General features: G+C 41.1%; 1 protein-coding gene across 1 annotated transcript; it reads right to left on the minus strand.

The window, feature by feature from the left end:
• Positions 1-1,683: 1,683 nt before the first annotated feature.
• On the minus strand, positions 1,684-15,499 carry LOC124272265 (acid-sensing ion channel 5-like). Its single transcript, XM_046707428.1, has 3 exons — positions 15,005-15,499; positions 3,553-3,733; positions 1,684-1,835 (listed from the first exon to the last, which is right to left on the minus strand). The coding sequence occupies exons 1-3, from the start codon at positions 15,497-15,499 to the stop codon at positions 1,684-1,686; spliced, it is 828 nt and encodes a 275-aa protein (XP_046563384.1).
• Positions 15,500-19,031: the final 3,532 nt, after the last annotated feature.

The following is a 19,031-nucleotide window of genomic DNA, read 5'->3' on the forward strand; positions in this document are numbered from 1 at the left end:
CAGATAGTGACATGCAGTAATTCCACAGATAGTCACATGCAGTATTTCTACAGATAGTGACATGCAGTATCTCTACAGATAGTGACATGTAGTATTTCTACAGATAGTGGCATGCAGTATGTCCACATATAGTGACATGCAGTATTTCTACAGATAGTGACATGTAGTATTTCTTCAGATTGTGACATGCAGTAGTTCTACAGATAGTACATGTAGTATTTCTACAGATAGTGACAAGCAGTATCTCTACAGATAGTGGCATGCAGTAGTTCTACAGATAGTGACATGCAGTATTTCTACAGATAACGACATGCAGTATTTCCACAGATAGTGCATGTCACTTTCGGTAGAAATATTGCATGTCACTATCTGAGGAAATACTGCATGTCGCTATCGGTAGAAATATTGCATGTCGCTATTTCCACAGATAGTGACATGCAGTATTTCCACAGACAGTGACATGCAGTATTTCAACAGATAGTGACATGCAGTATCTCTACAGATAGTGGCATGCAGTATTTCCACAGACAGTGACATGCAGTATTTCCACAGACAGTGACATGCAGTATCTCTACAGGTAGTGACATGCAGTAGTTCTACAGATAGTGATATGCAGTATTTCTACAGATAGAGACATGCAGTATTTCCACAGACAGTGACATGCAGTATGTCCACAGATAGTCACATGCAGTATTTATACAGATAGTGACATGCAGTATTTCCACAGATAGTCACATGCAGTATTTCTACAGATAGTGACATGCAGTATTTCTACAGATAGTGACATGTAGTATTTCTACAGATAGTGACATGCAATATTTCCACATATAGTGGCATGCAGTATTTCCACAGACAGTGACATGCACTATTTCCACAGATAGTGACATGCAGTATTTCCACAGATAGTCACATGCAGTATTTCTACAGATAGTGACATGCAGTATTTCCACAGACAGTGACATGCAGTATTTCTACAGATAGTGACATGCAATATTTCCACAGATAGTGACATGCAGTATTTCTACAGATAGTGACATGCAGTATTTCTACAGGTTGTGACATGCAGTATTTCTACAGATAGTGGCATGCAGTAGTTCTACAGATAGTGACATGCAGTATTTCTACAGATAGTGACATTTCCACAGATAGTGCCATACACATACAGTATTTCCACAGATAGTGGCATACAGTGATTACACAGATAGTGATATGCTGTGATTCCTCAGATAGTGATATACAGTCATTACATGCTGCACGTGCATGAACACTGTGCATGTCTTCTCATAGGCCCTCTGCGTTTATTAAATTTAAATGTGTTTTTCATCTCATACCTCAACCAGCAAGTGCATGATCGGGTTAATAAAACAAAGAAAGAAAACCTGAAAATTTTTAATTTTTAAGAACTTCAATCACTTGGTTTATAACCGTCAAAATAATTTATGAGAAGATCGAATTATTCGGAAACATTTTTAATAAACGCAGATAACTAAAGATCAAACTGACCTGGGTGTTTTAGTGTTCAAGGGTAAGAGTATTGTTTGTATCGCCCAAGTGTGTAATTTCTACAGTAGCTTGGATAACTGAGATGAGAAAATGTGTACTATGTCACGTCGGAATGAACGTTCAGGGCGGGCTGGTGAAGGGAAACAGGGACAAAAGACACTGGCAGCCTTAGAACAATCATTACTTGCTGAGAATCTGTTCCCACCTGGAATCACAACACTGGTTACTTCTAGTATTACAATAACTGGGCGTATGATACTCACGAATAGATATCGAATAACAGGTGTCCTGCTTCTCCAGGGAGCATATTGGGACATCGGGTCCTCTTGATCCTAGTGGCAATTAAGTGCATTTATATTACACATAATAACGGTAAATGCCTCATTATTTATGCATCATAGACAGCATGTGACTGGCGACACACATTGACATGAAAGTACACATTTTTGGAATCGGTGGTTCGGCGACAGCAACATGAAATTTAAAGTAACGAGAACATAATTCCACAAATTACGAGAATAATAACAGAAGTAACGTGAATAAAAATCATTATTTCGAGAATATAACTGAAGTAACGAGAATGGTTCGGTGAAAAGATACTTAATGCTACAAAAGGAGTACCATTAAGCTTGTCCCAATGGCGACACCCGCCACAATTTCATGCAAGGGAATTCCATCGGACATTATTTTGGTAACTGGTGCGTCAAATTTGGAAATGACTTCCATATGTCTTCCATAAACCTTTTGAATCCATTACAGAGGCCTTGGATGTTGTAACTCTTTGAGAATACCTTTGAAGAGAGCGTGCTCGATTGTACTGAAGCTAATTTCTAGTGTCCCGCCCTAATAACTCTCTGAATATTGCTCAAACTATCTTTATTTCGGACACGGGAAAAAAGATATTACCCTCGGTGCAAGTATTTTCAGTATTTTTCGCCTAACATTACTTATTTATTTAAACCTGATGAGATAATTCGTCCGAAATGTTCAAGTGTTTTCATTGTTTGCGAAATGACGTCATATGAAGGCATTGTCGCAAATAATGGAAATGTCCATGACGTCACAAAGTAATTTTTGTCAGATCTATAAGAAATGAAACACATTTTTTTTCATTTTCTCATATTTTCTATTTGAAAAGTAACACTTTGTCTATATATATGTGTGTGTGTGTAGACACGTAAAATATAAAAGATGAATAACTCATTCAGTAAATTGAATGGAGTGTGTAAAATGTGCCTGTGGTAGAGGTACCGTGCTGGCCGCATTGAACTCTGGGTAGGAGAGTGCTGTGAAACGTCATCAAGGTACCACCTGTAGTTACTCGCCTCTTTCCGTGGCCAACAAGAAGGCTCGTAACTGTATACACAGGCAAACTGTAGCGCAAATAGGGTTGCGCAACAAAGAGAAAATGACCAGTCTTCCTATATGCGAGCGAAGCGAGCAAAGGTTGGCAACGTACTTCCCTTGCTTCGGTTCGAAAAATATTTTTAATATCAAAATAAAATATCGCCACCATCAAATGTAGACACCCATTTCCTCACAGGGTTGTACTCTCAGATTGCCAACCTCATATATAATAATTACTCACGTAAAACATATTTAATTCAACACTTTAAGCACCACTCGTGCCATATCAAACCGTTCTTCGCCTCCATTACCCCTGCCAGCTTCCGGTTCAACGGAGTGAAGGAACAAGAATTTTCGAAGCATGAAAATGGCGGCACCGTCGAACTGTGAAACTTCGCTAAGCTATGCAAAGCACAATTTAATCCTAAACTTTAAGGTAAAGGATCAGCAACTTTCAACACTGAAACATCTTTACGCCGGGAATGACTGTATAGCTGCTTTGCCCACCGGATATGGGATATTCTTGGAGTAGCCATGTTTGGAAATTCAGGGTTATCTTTCCTTGGAAATAGTACTAGACTATTTCTATCTCCGTCCACGTTTGCGCTAAGACAAGTCCCAGTCGTGAATATGGCCACGAGAGGGGCACGAGACGCCATCCGGCTTCCCGGAATGACACGAGTAGTTACGAATATAACTTACGTGGATCAGAAGGTCCGACACATCCACACAGGTTAAAGACCTTGGTCTGGATACACTCCATGAAGCAATGGTCGTAGGTGTAAGGGGAGTAGTACTTGAGAGGATTCACAAAGTCGGGACTATTTGTGTCCACACAGTCCATTTCATCAAAAGCCATGTAGGGATCGGGCAGGTACACGTACTGCAAAACAAGGACCCCATTGAGCTGACTTGCTGAAGCTTCGCTGTAAATAGTATGTTTATACGATGACATTTAGTGAATGTATGTTATTACCACGTTGCTGTCAGTAACATTCCTGGTACCCCATTGAGTGGACCCATGTGACAATGAACCCGTTGTTACACCAAGCACCCGTGAACATCCGGGTTAGAATTGGTCTTCAGCAACCCATGGTTGTCGTAAGAGGCGACTAACGGGATCGGGTGGTCAGGCTCGCTGAGTTGGTTGACACGTGTCATCGTATCCAAGTTTCGTAGATCACTGGATTTTCGGGTCCAGATATGATAAATATTTATAAACCGCTGTCTTATTGCTGGACAATTGCGGCGTTAAACAACAAACATACACACCTCATTCAGCCCTGTGCTTAGACATATACACCCTTCTTGCTCAACCTGTTTCCTACATTTTACCCATAACTATTCCATCATGTACAAATGTATATGACAAAATTTACAATTGCCTGAACGGTTCTTACCCTAACGTCTAACGGTTGACTAATATAGGAATGATATAATGCTCAATGACGGAATTGGTGACTGAATTTGTCAAGAAGACAGACCCCCAAAATGGTGAAAATGTGGTGCAGTTCTGGCGACCGAATGGGATGTGATTTTTCACTATCAGGAATGAATTAGCTTTGATTGAAAGCTGTTTGTCATCAGCTACCGTGCGTGAGATTCCGTGCAGGGGCCCATTTAAGATGCAACATATCATTTCAATTATGTTAATATTTTAACCGATAACTGGATGGTTTAATTTAATAAATTTGGATCGACCGATTTTCATCAAAATAGTAGCTTTGGAATGCCCAGATCATGATTTAAAATTGTGGACAACAATGCTATACATGCTCATCGCAAAAATATTTTGGTCAGGTAAAAGGTCAATTTTAATAGAAAGAGCATTTGATGAGAAAACATTTGAGTCAAGCTTTACAAATTCAATTTAGGTTTTTCTAATTCAGCTATTTCATTGAAAGGTCATATATACGTTTGGTTAGCATTGTATGCATGAAAAACCATTGCAAGGAAACGAAAGTTTGCACATTGTGTTCAGCTCAGCAAAATATTACATAATGTCTAATCAACAGTAACAGCTCCATGCTTTACATAGTCACAGAGGAAGATTTGATGAAGATCTATTACCACAGAAACGTACTGCTTAAAATACAAAACATTGAGTGCCTAGTAATATCCAATGACATACACAAACGAGTTACACATAGCATGGTCATGACACTGTGAGCAACTGTGGGATACGATGGCATGCACCAAACAAGTAAGTGAGAACGACCACCCGATCACCATAGTTCCCTCGTACGACAACAAGGGTTACTGAAGATCAATTTTGACCCAGATTGTGTTATGGATCCAACATATTTGTGAACCTGTGATCATTTTTAATGAATATATGCATAGTCAGGCTCATGATATGGATTGTAGGTCAATCCAAATGTTATTATAGACAACACAATGTGTGGCGCCAATATCAACTGGTCTCTGCATAAGTCGTACCTCAGAGAGCCAATTGTCACGTTACATTTAATCATTATCAGCTATTCAATACACCCTAAGAAGTTGGTACAGACGTTGGCAAACGAGTTAGATGCTATAACCTTGAAATCGAATATACATATTGGCAGTAGTGGGGATACTAAAAGACCAACTGTCGTTCATTTCCCGATTTCAGTATGTCGCATGACTACGTTGTCCTTCAAGCAGAGGGTTAATGAATTTCCAATAGTTATCGCATAATGGATTTGGCTCATGAATCGCTAGCTTCATCAGCTGATGAACGTCAACAATACAAAGCCAGTCCTAAAATATTGACAGCAGTGGGTAACCTCGCCTAGATGGACGCTAAAAGACCAGCTGTCGTTCATTTACCGATTTCAGTATGTCACGTGATTATGTTGTCAGTCAAGAAGAAAGTTAATGAATTGACAATTGTTAGGGCATAATTGGATCACGCGAACCACTACCTTCGTCAGCTTATGAAAGTCAACAATACAACGTCAGTCCTATAATATCGACAGACCTCACACAGATGAACACTACAAAGTCGGCTGTAGTCAACTGCATTGTTCCAACAGACATTATGAAGCCACATACAGTGATCAGCAGAACGTGTTTTAAATGAAGGAAATATTCTGCTTGGCAAGATCTATCTATATATTTCCAAAATACGAATTCTAATATTTTTTTAAATGCGCTCTCCTCCTCGTAAGAACCACATTCGGTCAGTATCGCTGGGACCTTAGACATGTCAGTAGTCTGTTTCATACTCCAAACGTTCCGCCCAACCCTTTCTGCAATGCAATAGTCCAAAATACAGAAAGTCCATATTCCCACTGGTTCTGAATCACCGAGCTCACTGGGGCTAATTATTATTAAACATTTTAGAGGTATATGAAGGGTGTGTATATTTGATGGATACCATTAAGCCTTTCTAATCATTGTGTAATATCATTTAAAATGTATTAATGATTGCCGGTGTAAAATGAATCAAGAAAACCAAAGTCGTAATATTTCACACTGTAAACACTAAAGAGTGTGCACACCAGAATAACATAATGCCACCTACAATCCTTCCATTAGGATGTCATATTATTATCAATCAGCTTTAAGGGTTTTGTAGCATGTCACTGCAGTGCAGTGCAGCTGGAGCGTGAAGTGACACAAATATAAACAATATTGACATATCAAAACTTATCTCCTTTTGACATCAGCTGAATTGTTGTTTGTGCCAGAATGTCAATAAACGGAAATTTGTATGATAGTCCAACATTTGTGGTATTGCTGATACTTTGTAAAGCATGGAGGTGAAATTATCTATATTTTGGTGATCTAAATACAAAGTACCAACTTTAATTTCCTTGTAATGGTGTTTCATGTATACAGTGCCAACCAAACGTATATATGATCTTCAAATGATATAGATGAATTAGAAAAACATAATATTAGTAAAACTACCTTTAATTTGTAAAGTTTAACTCATATGTTTCTCATCAAATGCACTTTCTATTAAAACAGACCTTTGACCTTGCCAAAATTTAAATGATATGTTGCACCTTTAAAGGGCGCCTGTACGGTAGTCAAGTACGGTAGCTGATGACAAACGGCTTTAAATCAAAGCTAAATCATCGCTGATTGTGAAAAATCACAACCCATACGGTCGCCAGAACTGCACCACATTTTCACCATTTTGTGGTCAAGCTTCTACATCAAATCAGTTACTGTGATATGTACATCTGGGAGAACACATGCATTATACACACACCCAACCGTTACGGCTTAATAAATGTGCACATTTCCTTTGACGTTTTTACTGTAAGTATTGCTAAGCGTTGTTATCTGCCTTTGGCTGTAAAACTTGTACTTGGATATGCGGTGACAGAAATCAATGACATTCGAGGACATGTTAAGTTATTCCTAATCCCTGAGTAACAATATCCCCAGAAACAACAATACTTATTGACCTCGGACTTGTGCATCGCAACATAGGTGGAAAACCCTGGAGCAGCCATGACCACGGTGGGATTAGCGTCAGGGTGGTGCCTTGAATTGTGGAGCAACACCTGGAAGTATAGATTGTCAATATGTTGCAGTATGTCAACACACGATAGTATGTCAGCACCTAGAAACACATGTCAGGATGTCAATACATGGCAGTATGTCAACACACGATAGTATCTCAGCACCTAGAAACACGTGTCAGGATGTCAATACATGGCAGTATGTCAACACACGATAGTATCTCAGCACCTAAAAACACATGTCAGGATGTCAATACATGGCAATGTGTCAACACACGATAGTAGCTCAGCACCTAAAAACACATGCCAGGATGTCAATACATGGCAATATGTCAACACACGATAGTATCTCAGCACCTAGAAACACATGTCAGGATGTCAATACATGGCAATGTGTCAACACACGATAGTATCTCAGCACTTAAAAGCACATATCAGGATGTCAATACACGGCAATATGTCAACACACGATAGTATCTCAGCACCTAGAAACACATGTCAGGATGTCAATACATGACAATATTTCAACACACGATAGTATCTCAGCACTTAGAGACACATATCAGGATGTCAATACACGGCAATATGTCAACACACGACAGTATCTCAGCACCTAGAAACACATGTCAGGATGTCAATAAATGGCAGTATGTTAACACACGATAGTATCTCAGCACCTAGAAACACATGTCAGGATGTCAATACACGGCAATATGTCAACACACGACAGTATCTCAGCACCTAGAAACACATGTCAGGATGTCAATAAATGGCAGTATGTTAACACACGATAGTATCTCAGCACCTAGAAACACATGTCAGGATGTCAATACACGGCAATATGTCAACACACGATAGTATCTCAGCACCTAGAAACACATGTCAGGATGTCAATAAATGGCAGTATGTTAACACACGATAGTAGCTCAGCACCTAGAAACACATGTCAGGATGTCAATACATGACAATATGTCAACAAACGACAGTATCTCAGCACCTAGAAACACATGTCAGGGTGACAATACATGGCAATATGTCAACACACGATAGTATGTCAGCACCTAGAAACACATGTCAGGATGTCAATACATGGCAGTATGTCTACACACGATAGTATCTCAGTACCTAGAAACACATGTCAGGATGTCAATACATGGCAGTATGTCAACATACGATAGTATCTCAGCACCTAGAAACACATGTCAGGATGTCAATACATGGCAGTATGTCAACACACGATAGTATCTCAGCACTTAGAGACACATATCAGGATGTCAATACATGGCAGTATGTCAACACACGATAGTATGTCAGCACCTAGAAACGCATGTCAGGATGCCAATACATGGCAGTATGTCTACACACGATAATATGTCAGCACCTAGAAACACATGTCGGGATGTCAATACATGGCAGTATGTCAACACACGACAGTATCTCAGCACCTAGCAACACATGTCAGGGTGTAAATAAATTGCAGCATGTCAGTATCTCAGCACTTGAAACACGTGAATTTGCCTGCACGTGGAAGATTGTCAACACACGACAATATATCAAAAGCAGTTTGTGACTGTTAGCATAAGACGTGGTTACAGCGATTACCTAAAACGTACTACTTGGCTTTCAAAAGTTGACTGCTGTAGTGTATTTGCTATAAATAGTTGTGACACTAATCCTATGTACATCGTATCGGGATTACCCCATTTCTGATTACGTCATCTACACGACACATGGATGATGAAGTCATGTAGGGTGAGCTAGCCATCTTGCATTAAACACGAAGTTTGTCTCCAACTCTCTCGTTGTGTTATAGTGCACAGGGTGTAAGGACCACCCCACACTAGGTACATTACAACTGCAAATGATTTTAGACCATTGAGAACGCAAATCAATTCTCTGGCAGAAGTCTGTAAGGGATTTTTCCATATTTAGTATTCATAAACACCTGTAGCCATAGTCTTCGTTATATGAATGGATCACTGAAAAGAACCAGGTGTTCGCAAAAAGGCGAAAAGCATGTCCTATGAACTCTCGCAATCCACACAATGTGCATAAAAAAGGTGTTTCTTTTATTTCCTGATGCCGCACAGGTACACTGTGACCATTGGAGAATCCAACCCGGTCCGTCGGTGTAACACGTGAACGATTTATCCACTACCCCACCGCCTTAACACGCCGCTGAACGGTTATGTAATATGTACACTTAGTGAGTAATGGTGTGTACAAATACAGGTGCAACGTGTTTATCAGTGCCTGTCTACATTCGGTAATTAACAATTTCAAAGGAATGTTCAACATAGCCCAAATTAAATCTACTCCAAACGAGTTCATTTAGTGTGTTATTAGTGGCAGATCTTTATGTGTTTGTAACTCATTTCACTCGTTAAACATACGCCTAAAACAACCCTGCAACATTCTTTTATTCCCTGTTGAATACGATAACAAAGGCTTCCAACATGACCCTGGTGCCCTAGCATTTACAAATAACAGCGTCACCCGCTTTCATGCCCCATTGCTGATATTGCATGTTGCTCGTGCGGTTACCTTCCATTAACGGCTTTGTTTTGTCCGCATTTTTAAACAGGCTTCCTGATAAGAATTGTCCTTGTACTGTAAATCTCAATACATTAATCAGTTGCATTAATGGTACCTTCAGTCTCCATAATGATACTATAGTGTCAGACTGGTTATTCATATGATGTCCGTGTGCGCTTCAGATTACCATGCATTAGAAAGCAGGGTATGGTTTCAATACCTTACTTGATGTACTGTCCACAGGCGACGTCTGAAACGGTCTCAGATATCAGGGATTTGTGTGGAGTTTAACACCGTGAAAAGACGAGTGATATCCGATACATTAGAACAAGGGAAAACCTTTTCAATTGTTATGGTAGTTTTAGTGAAGGTCATGCTTACTCTTTCAGCGACCACCGGGTGTCAGGGCCGATTTTCAGTATCCATTCAAATATGTACACAAGTTTTAAGAAGGGTTTTCTGCTCTGATTCGTAGGATAATCCAAGTTATTTTCTGGCGTTGACATTTTATATTTACATGGTGGACAATCGTTACTGGTTTGCTTGACATGTTACACTATATCTAGACACACGGATAATTAATATCAGCCTATATCATTATCAGTGATACACTGTCATGTAGAAGCCTCGCATTAGTGATACACTGTCATGTAGAAGCCTCGCATCAGTGATACACCGCCATGTAGGAAGTCTACCATCAGTGACACAATGTCATGTAGGAAGCCTTTACCAACCGTGATACAGTGTCATGTAGGGAGCCTTCGTCATCAGTGATACACTGTTATGTAGGAAGCCTTTACCATCAGTGATACAGTGTCATGAAGGAAGACTTTGTCATCAGTGATACAGTGTCATGTAAGGAGCCTTTAACAACAGTGATACAGTGTCATGTAGGGAGCCTTTACCAACAGTGATACAGTGTCATGTAGGGAGCCTTTACCAACAGTGATACAGTGTCATGTAGGAAGCCTTTACCAACAGTGATACAGTGACATGTAGGGAGCCTTTACCAACAGTGACACAGTGTCATGTAGGGAGCCTTTACCAACAGTGATACAGTGTCATGAAGGAAGCCTTTGTCATCAGTGATACAGTGTCATGTAGGAAGCCTTTACCAACAGTGATACACTGGCTTGTACGAAGCCTAGCATCAGTTATACACCCTCATGTAGGAAGCCTTTACCAACAGTGATACAGTGTCATGTAGGGAGCCTTTACCAACAGTGATACAGTGTCATGTAGGGAGCCTTTACCAACAGTGATACACCCTCATGTAGGGAGCTTTTACAAACAGTGATACAGTGTCATGTAGGGAGCCTTTACCAACAGTGATACAGTGTCATGTAGGAAGCCTTTACCAACAGTGATACACTGGCATGTAGGGAGCCTTTGTCATCAGTGATACACTGTCATGTAGGAAGCCTTTATCAACAGTGATACAGTGTCATGAAGGAAGCCTTTACCAACAGTGATACACCGGCTTGTACGAAGCCTAGCATCAGTTATACACCCTCATGTAGGAAGCTTTTACCAACAGTGATACACCCTCATGTAGGGAGCCTTTACCAACAGTGATACAGTGTCATGTAGGGAGCCTTTACCAACAGTGATACACCCTCATGTAGGGAGCTTTTACCAACAGTGATACAGTGCCATGTAGGGAGCCTTTGTCATCAGTGATACACTGTCATGTAGGAAGCCTTTACCAACAGTGATACACCGTCATGTAGGAAGCCTTTACCAACAGTGATACAGTGTCATGTAGGGAGCCTTTACCAACAGTGATACACTGTCATGTAGGGAGCCTTTGTCATCAGTGATACACTGTCATGTAGGAAGCCTTTACCAACAGTGATACACCGTCATGTAGGAAGCCTTTACCAACAGTGATACAGTGTCATGTAGGGAGCCTTTACCAACAGTGATACACTGGCATGTAGGAAGCCTTTACCAACAGTGATACACTGGCATGTAGGAAGCCTTTACCAACAGTGATACAGTGTCATGTAGGGAGCCTTTACCAACAGTGATACAGTGTCATGTAGGAAGCCTTTACCAACAGTGATACACTGGCATGTAGGAAGCCTTTACCAACAGTGATACACTGGCATGTAGGAAGCCTTTACCAACAGTGATACACTGGCATGTAGGAAGCCTTTACCAACAGTGATACAGTGTCATGTAGGGAGCCTTTACCAACAGTGATACAGTGTCATGTAGGGAGCCTTTACCAACAATGATACAGTGTCATGTAGGAAGCCTTTATCAACAGTGATACAGTGTCATGTAGGGAGCCTTTACCAACAGTGATACAGTGTCATGTAGGGAGCCTTTACCAACAGTGATACAGTGTCATGTAGGAAGCCTTTACCAACAGTGATACACCCTCATGTAGGAAGCCTTTACCAACAGTGATACAGTGTCATGTAGGGAGCCTTTACCAACAGTGATACAGTGTCATGTAGGAAGCCTTTACCAACAGTGATACAGTGTCATGTAGGGAGCCTTTACCAACAGTGATACACCCTCATGTAGGAAGCCTTAACCAACAGTGATACAGTGTCATGTAGGAAGCCTTTACCAACAGGGATACAGTGTCATGTAGGGAGCTTTTACCAACAGTGATACAGTGTCATGTAGGAAGCCTTTACCAACAGTGATACAGTGTCATGTAGGGAGCCTTTACCAACAGTGATACACTGTCATGTAGGGAGCCTTTGTCATCAGTGATACAGTGTCATGTAGGAAGCCTTTACCAACAGTGATACAGTGTCATGTAGGAAGCTATTAACAACTTTGATACACTGGCATGTAGGAAGCCTAGCAACAGTGATACAGTGTCATGTAGGAAGCCTTTGTCATCAGTGACACACTGTCATGTAGGAAGCTATTACCATCAGTGATACGCTGTTATGTAGGAAGCCTAGCATCAGTGATACACCGTCAAGTAGGAAGCCTTCACTAACAGTGAAACAGTGTCATGTAGGAAGCTATTACCATCCGTGATACGCTTTTATGTAGGAAGCCTAGCAACAGTGAAACACTGTCATGTGATAAGCGTTTGTCAGCAGTAGAACACAGTCGAATAGGAACAGCCTTTATGTGCACCAGTTATGTAGAGTTGCTGCCGATGATGATGATGATGATGATGATGATGATGATGATGATGATGATGAAGAAGATGATAAGGGTAACACTGGTCATGCAATATGCGCATACCTGTCTCACATACTATTTCTATTCGAAAGTACAAATTTGCCGAGTCTAAATATCCCATATGATGTTTCAAACAAAACAAAAACAGACTAAAACGCAAACAGAATCATACTGGTTCCATCACGATCAGGCGGGTCTCTTGTTTGATCAAGTTTGTTGACGAATGGCTTTAATGGACAATTCGGCTTCACTGTATGCTGCCCTAAGTAAGAGTGTACACGTATATTGACAATTCCCTTATGAACCCGTCCCTGAATTACAAAGTCGGACACACTGTAAACATTGTGCTCATTATTTAAACAACCAGTGGGACGAATAACGTTACATAATGCGCATATTGAACAGCTTGAATGTATTTAACTTCACTGCATGTTTGAAGCAAAACAATTCCATGAATGTAGTCAAATGTGTCTGATGAAATGAATAATTACTCAACAATGAATTGTTGAAAGGTGTTAAAAGACTATTTTTTGTTTGATTTCTTTCAGAAGCGGGATACATATATTTGTTTGGGGGCGAAATTGGGTCTAAATGAAGCTTTCTCACTGACTGATATTATCGAAGCATTTTTTCAAAATCATCTGATGTAACTGATCAGTTCGATGTCAGGACAAAATGTTTGAATAATATTTTAACGACCGTTAATCAACGGAAGTAATCAAATATTATCGGCACATCCACGTATGATGGGGGCGGTGGGGGTAGCCTAGTGGTTCGTCACGCCGAAGACCCGGGTTCGATTCCCCACATGGTACAATGTGTGAAGCCCATTTTGTTATGTCCCCTCCGTGATATTGCTGGAATATTGCTAAAAGCGACGTAAAACTAAAGTCACCGTCAGGCGGGGTAGCAATAAGTACCATTTTTTAACGTACTTTGGGATGAGTTGGCCATCGAATCATTGGTACAGACACAACAGGACTCTATTCACTCAGTCACGGATGCATTCTCTCAGTAACAATTTGTTTTTGTTATTTACAGATTCAGATAAATAAAAGCAGTAAAGAATGTTGGGCTGATCCTGGCACAGTCAGGCTGATTGAGATCGTCAGTTCAGGGACCTTGCCCCTTCTACACGCAGCCCAAACAGCGAATGGGACTTCTCCCAGGAAGCGCTTCCCAGTCGAACCATCAAGAAGGAGGAAGTGAACACTCTCCAAAACAACAACCTTCTGCATGTCCCAGAGATGCTGAAGAGATTTGCTCCAAGTGGGAAGCCCCGGTACGCTCCTTATTGAGTGAGTGAGTGAGTGAGTTAGTTAAGTTTTACGCCGCTTTTAGCAATATTCCAGCAATATCACAGAAATGGATTCACACATTTTACCCAGATGGGGAATCGAACATGGGTTTTCGGCGTGACGAACGAACGCTTTAACCACTAGGCTACCCCACTTTCGCAATAGATCAAGAGGTACCAATCCAGGTACACCAGGAACATAGGGGCATGGTTTGAAGAATGCAAACGTAACATTTCAAAGGCGAGATCCGCATATTTATCATGCTTTTCCTGAATCCTGCCAATCACATTGCTTTCAAAAGGGACAGAAAATTCAATAACATAAATAACTCATTTATTATTTTATGAAAAAGGACAAAATCATGTTTGTCCGGAGTTTTCCGTAGGTTGTAAATGGACTTATTCCAAAGACGTTTACAAGCTTCTTTTTCCATGACATTTTCAGGTTGGTAACATGGATGGACCAAAGAGCAATGGCAGCGTGTCGTTTAAGGTACATTTGTATTCTGTTTGTGCCAAGGAAGGACACCCACTGACAATGTGTTGAACAGTCTCAGCGAATTCATTACGCAGTCGACATTTAATAATAACATTCTCTCTAAGAATCACAATTAGGTGATTATGAGTGGAAAACTGTCTAGCACTGGGCAGCAAAAAGAAAGCCCCACCAGCCGATTTCATGAGAGACGTTAGTCATCAGTCTTACCTTTATCCCGGCCGCCATGTTTTCTCTGAAAGTGTAATACTGCTGGGCAATGTTGTAGTTTATGATTAGGTTGGCACCGTTGCCGGAGTTCTTCACGTTGACAATGTCACTGGCGTTGAAGTTGAAGGTATGACAGAGACCCTCGTTGGTGAACACAGGTAGGAAATTGCTTGAACAGTCGATACTCTCTCCTCCGAAATAACACAGATGAAACAACGAAGAGGCATCCATCGACATGTTGGTCCACCAGTCTAACGACAACGGCTGCAGCATGATACCGTCATCAATATCGTCGAAATTATATACGCCGCTGGACTTTTGTTGCAGGCTTGAGTCACGGAAATATGACTCAAGATCGGGGTAAGACGCAAGACGTGTCTTGTTGAGGGTGCATCTGTTGCAGATGGTGACGGCGGGAAATTCAATGGTGTTCCTGATCTTGTTTGTAACCTTAGTGGCGATAGGGTAGCTGTAGTAATCCCCAATCTCGCTCATCAGGTTGAAGATGAGGAACCCCGTAGCACCACATACAGCCAATGTCCAAAGTATTCTGAATATAGAAACATGGCGAGTTCATTATACATGTAGGGGTGGAGGGGTAGTCTAATGGTTAAAGCGTTCGCTCGTCACGCCGAAGACACACATGGGTACAATGTGTGAAGCCCATTTCTGGTGTCCCCTGCCGTGATATTGCTGGAAAATTGCTAAAAGCGGCGTAAAACTAAACTCATTCACTCATTATACATGGCGTTTTCTCCCGTAACACCTAACATAAGAGCATCACCAACGTCCACCAACTACAGAGGGTTTACGAAGGTTGTCTGGTTTATCAGTCAGTGATCAAAGCCTCTTGGCCGACGAACCCGTGAAGATGCACTTTAGAACTGTGGTCTTCAGCAACCCATGCTGACGGTCAGAAGGGATCGGGTGGTCAGGCTCGCTGACTTGGTTGACACATGTCAACACCTCAGACTCTTAAGACAAGTATGGGTTGACGGAGAACAGTTCCAGTCCTGTTCTTCACGGGTTAGAGGTAATGAAGCCAAATCTATAAAAGCGTTTGCTCGTCATATCGAGGGCCACCTACCCGAACAGTCAATCCGTCCATCAACCAGTAATCCATGTGATATGCAATAAGAGTTATCACAAACTTCACAGGATTAGAATTGGGAGATACCAGAATTTTACCGAATTGAATCAAGACGTATTTCGTCAAGAAGGATGATTTTGTTCATGCACAAGGTCAAGGGCGCTCTTTACGGTAGCCACAAATATAAATTAATGCTTGACGCTGCATCAGATATCAATATTTTATTCATTAGGAAAGACATGGCCTTTCTGGAAAGACGTATCTTTATTGGATTCAGTCTAATAAATATGTGTAAACTATTGGGGTGGATTAAGATCCACTGCACAAAGCCTTCCTAACGTTGTTATCACACGTATATTTAAAAAGAAGTATGTTAGTGCAGACACCGCTTTGCGAAACTGGGTCCGGTCCTGGAAGAGTTTGTTCAGCAGTAGGAGTTGCTGCTTAACACCAGAGGAAGAACACGTGCTACGTTTCACCAAATACTCCCGTCGACTTAAATATACTAGGTGTCGTTAATAAAGGGTCAAATGATATATAGCACATGTAAAGAAAAGTTTCTCAAAAAATAATGAGTGTCATCATAATGTTTAATGTGTTTACAAACGTGACACATTGTGACATACACATGAAAAGTTCAAACAGCACTAGCAAACAGCAACCAACCCCTCAAATGACAAACACGAAGCACTCGGTCATTCGATATCTTGTGTACCCTCCTCGAGCGTCCAATCTTGACACAGGTGCACCTTGTTCTCATGCTCCTTATCAAGTTCATAAAGAAAGCTTGCGGAATCGCATTCCATTCCTCTATTAGACCTCTGTGGAGTCCTGGGAGATCCACTGGTGCTGGGTGACGTGTGTACATCCTAGGCATGCTCTATTGGGTTGAGGTCTGGCGAGCATGCCAGTCGTCTTGCAGTAAAGAGAGTTGACAGTAAAAGCCATACATAGCATGAAATCTCTGCCACAGTCTACCAATATCACTCTGACTCACATAAAAGCGGACAGCAACCTGCCGCTGAGTTTGACCAGATTCCAAAAGTACTGTAGTATGATCCCTTTCAGCAAGTGTCAAAAAACGTCTCATTTTAAGCTGCGATTTCAAACAGGTAACTGAACAGGGAACGACAGCGAAAAAGCATCTATGCATGTGTATTGTCCTCCACTTTCCATGGATGGAGCGACTTGCACGTGCAAATCATTGACATTAAGTGGCAGGTGGATTTCCATATTGACAATTTGAATAAATAATGTGCCATTTGTAACAGAATGTATCGGACGTCAAAGAACGTAACAATGACATTTCAACGGCCTGATGTGTTCTTCCATACTTTCAAGAATGTTTGTAAAACATTCAGTTGTATATATTTCAAACAAAAACGAAGATTTTACAACTTTTAAGAAAAAGTGTTACCAATACCTTGACCCTTCATTAATGACGCCGAGTATATATGTGACTTCAGGTCTTGTACCTACCCACGAAAGGTGAATCGACAAGTAGGTGTGGAGATCTTGTTGAATCCATGAATCGCGGTTGTTTGACAAAACTCCGTCCACAGGTCGCACAGTGTGTAGTTCGGAGGAGCAGCTTCCGCACCATTTGTCTCCGTTCCAGTCATCCCGTCTCCGCCCTTCGGCCTGCAAGCAGACGACAATATGGACGTCATTGTTTGGAGGATTAAAATTGAATGTTTGTCTCCTGGGGTCAAGGGATTTCTGTATTGGATTGTAAGCGAATGCTGTATAGCACAATATTGATGAATTGTGGTATTGTGTGAACAATCCCTAGATAAGATCAATGAATTCAGTTGATTTCTTTATTACATGAAAGGTTATAGGCTCATATAAAACGTTGACAAAGGGAATATTTAAAGGAGACAAAGCCTATACCAGTTCTGCTCAAATTTAATTCTTTATAACCGTACTGTATTTACTAGAGATAGAAACAAAACATATTTAAAGAAATAGATCATGCGTTTAAACTAAATACTGGTGTCTTGTCAGTTGCATGAATGTTTTATTTCATTACTGTTTCTAGTTTCTAAAGCCGAGGCGCCGGATGACTATGACCACGTGGTATTAGATTTGGCTGTTTGTTTGTTGTTTAACGCCGCGCTCAGCAATATTCAGCCATATTGCAGCGCTCTGTAAATAATTTAGTCCAGTGATCAACAGCATGAGCATTGATCTAAGCAACTGAGATACAATTACAAAGAAACTAACAAACCATCACAGCAAATCCAAAAGTACAAATGATTTTCCCGTTTACTACACATAAATGAAAGTTCCATGTCGGTGGTCAGTAAATAATCGAGTTCGTACAAGACAATCCAGTGATCGACAGCATGAGCATCGACCTACGCAGTTGGGATACGATGACAGAGAAACAGACAAAGCATCACAGTAAATAAAAAATGTACAAAAGATGTGCTTCGTAAACCGCACATAAGTGAGCGAAGGAGCGAAGGAAAGACTAGGTGATTTTTGCTGTTCTCGGTGTCTCCGTATTTCCAAGACCAGCTCGCTCACCAGTTTTAAACCCTATTCAACACATGTGAGATCATCTACCACAGAACTGTCAACCACTGGAACCCGCACGGTAGATTCCCAATGACGTTATGAGGCGGTTGATGACGTCAACGTGGTTGCGTCATCGGGCAGGCTTTGCTACTCGTGGTGGTCACACTCACTACAGAGAAAGTATGGTATCTGTGAGCCAACTCAGACTGAACGAGACAATTACTGTTTCATTCTCATAATTACTAGTGTGTTCCTTATGACGTGGGGCGGTGGGTAACCTATTGGTTAAAGCCTCTGCTCTTCACGCTGAAGACCCGGGTTCGATTCCTCACATGAGTACAATTTCTGGTGTCATCCGCCGTGATATTGCTGGCATATTGCTAAATGCGGCGTAAACCCCAACTCACTCCTGTT

Source organism: Haliotis rubra, unplaced genomic scaffold (genome assembly GCF_003918875.1).
Source record: "Haliotis rubra isolate DU_JTF1 unplaced genomic scaffold, ASM391887v1 Scf168, whole genome shotgun sequence".
In the NCBI taxonomy this organism is placed as follows: domain Eukaryota; kingdom Metazoa; phylum Mollusca; class Gastropoda; order Lepetellida; family Haliotidae; genus Haliotis; species Haliotis rubra.

What these genes read in the sequence shown, in the direction of transcription:
- LOC124272265 (XM_046707428.1), bottom strand. Translation starts at nt 15,499, where the DNA reads ATGAGCGAGATTGGGGATTACTACAGCTACCCTATCGCCACTAAGGTT. An exon ending in ACATGGCGGCCGGGATAAAG is followed by an intron (nt 3,734 to 15,004) that starts GTAAGACTGATG and finishes CTTGTTTTGCAG; the next exon opens with TACGTGTACCTGCCCGATCC. An exon ending in TGTCGGACCTTCTGATCCAC is followed by an intron (nt 1,836 to 3,552) that starts GTAAGTTATATT and finishes AATTGCCACTAG; the next exon opens with GATCAAGAGGACCCGATGTC.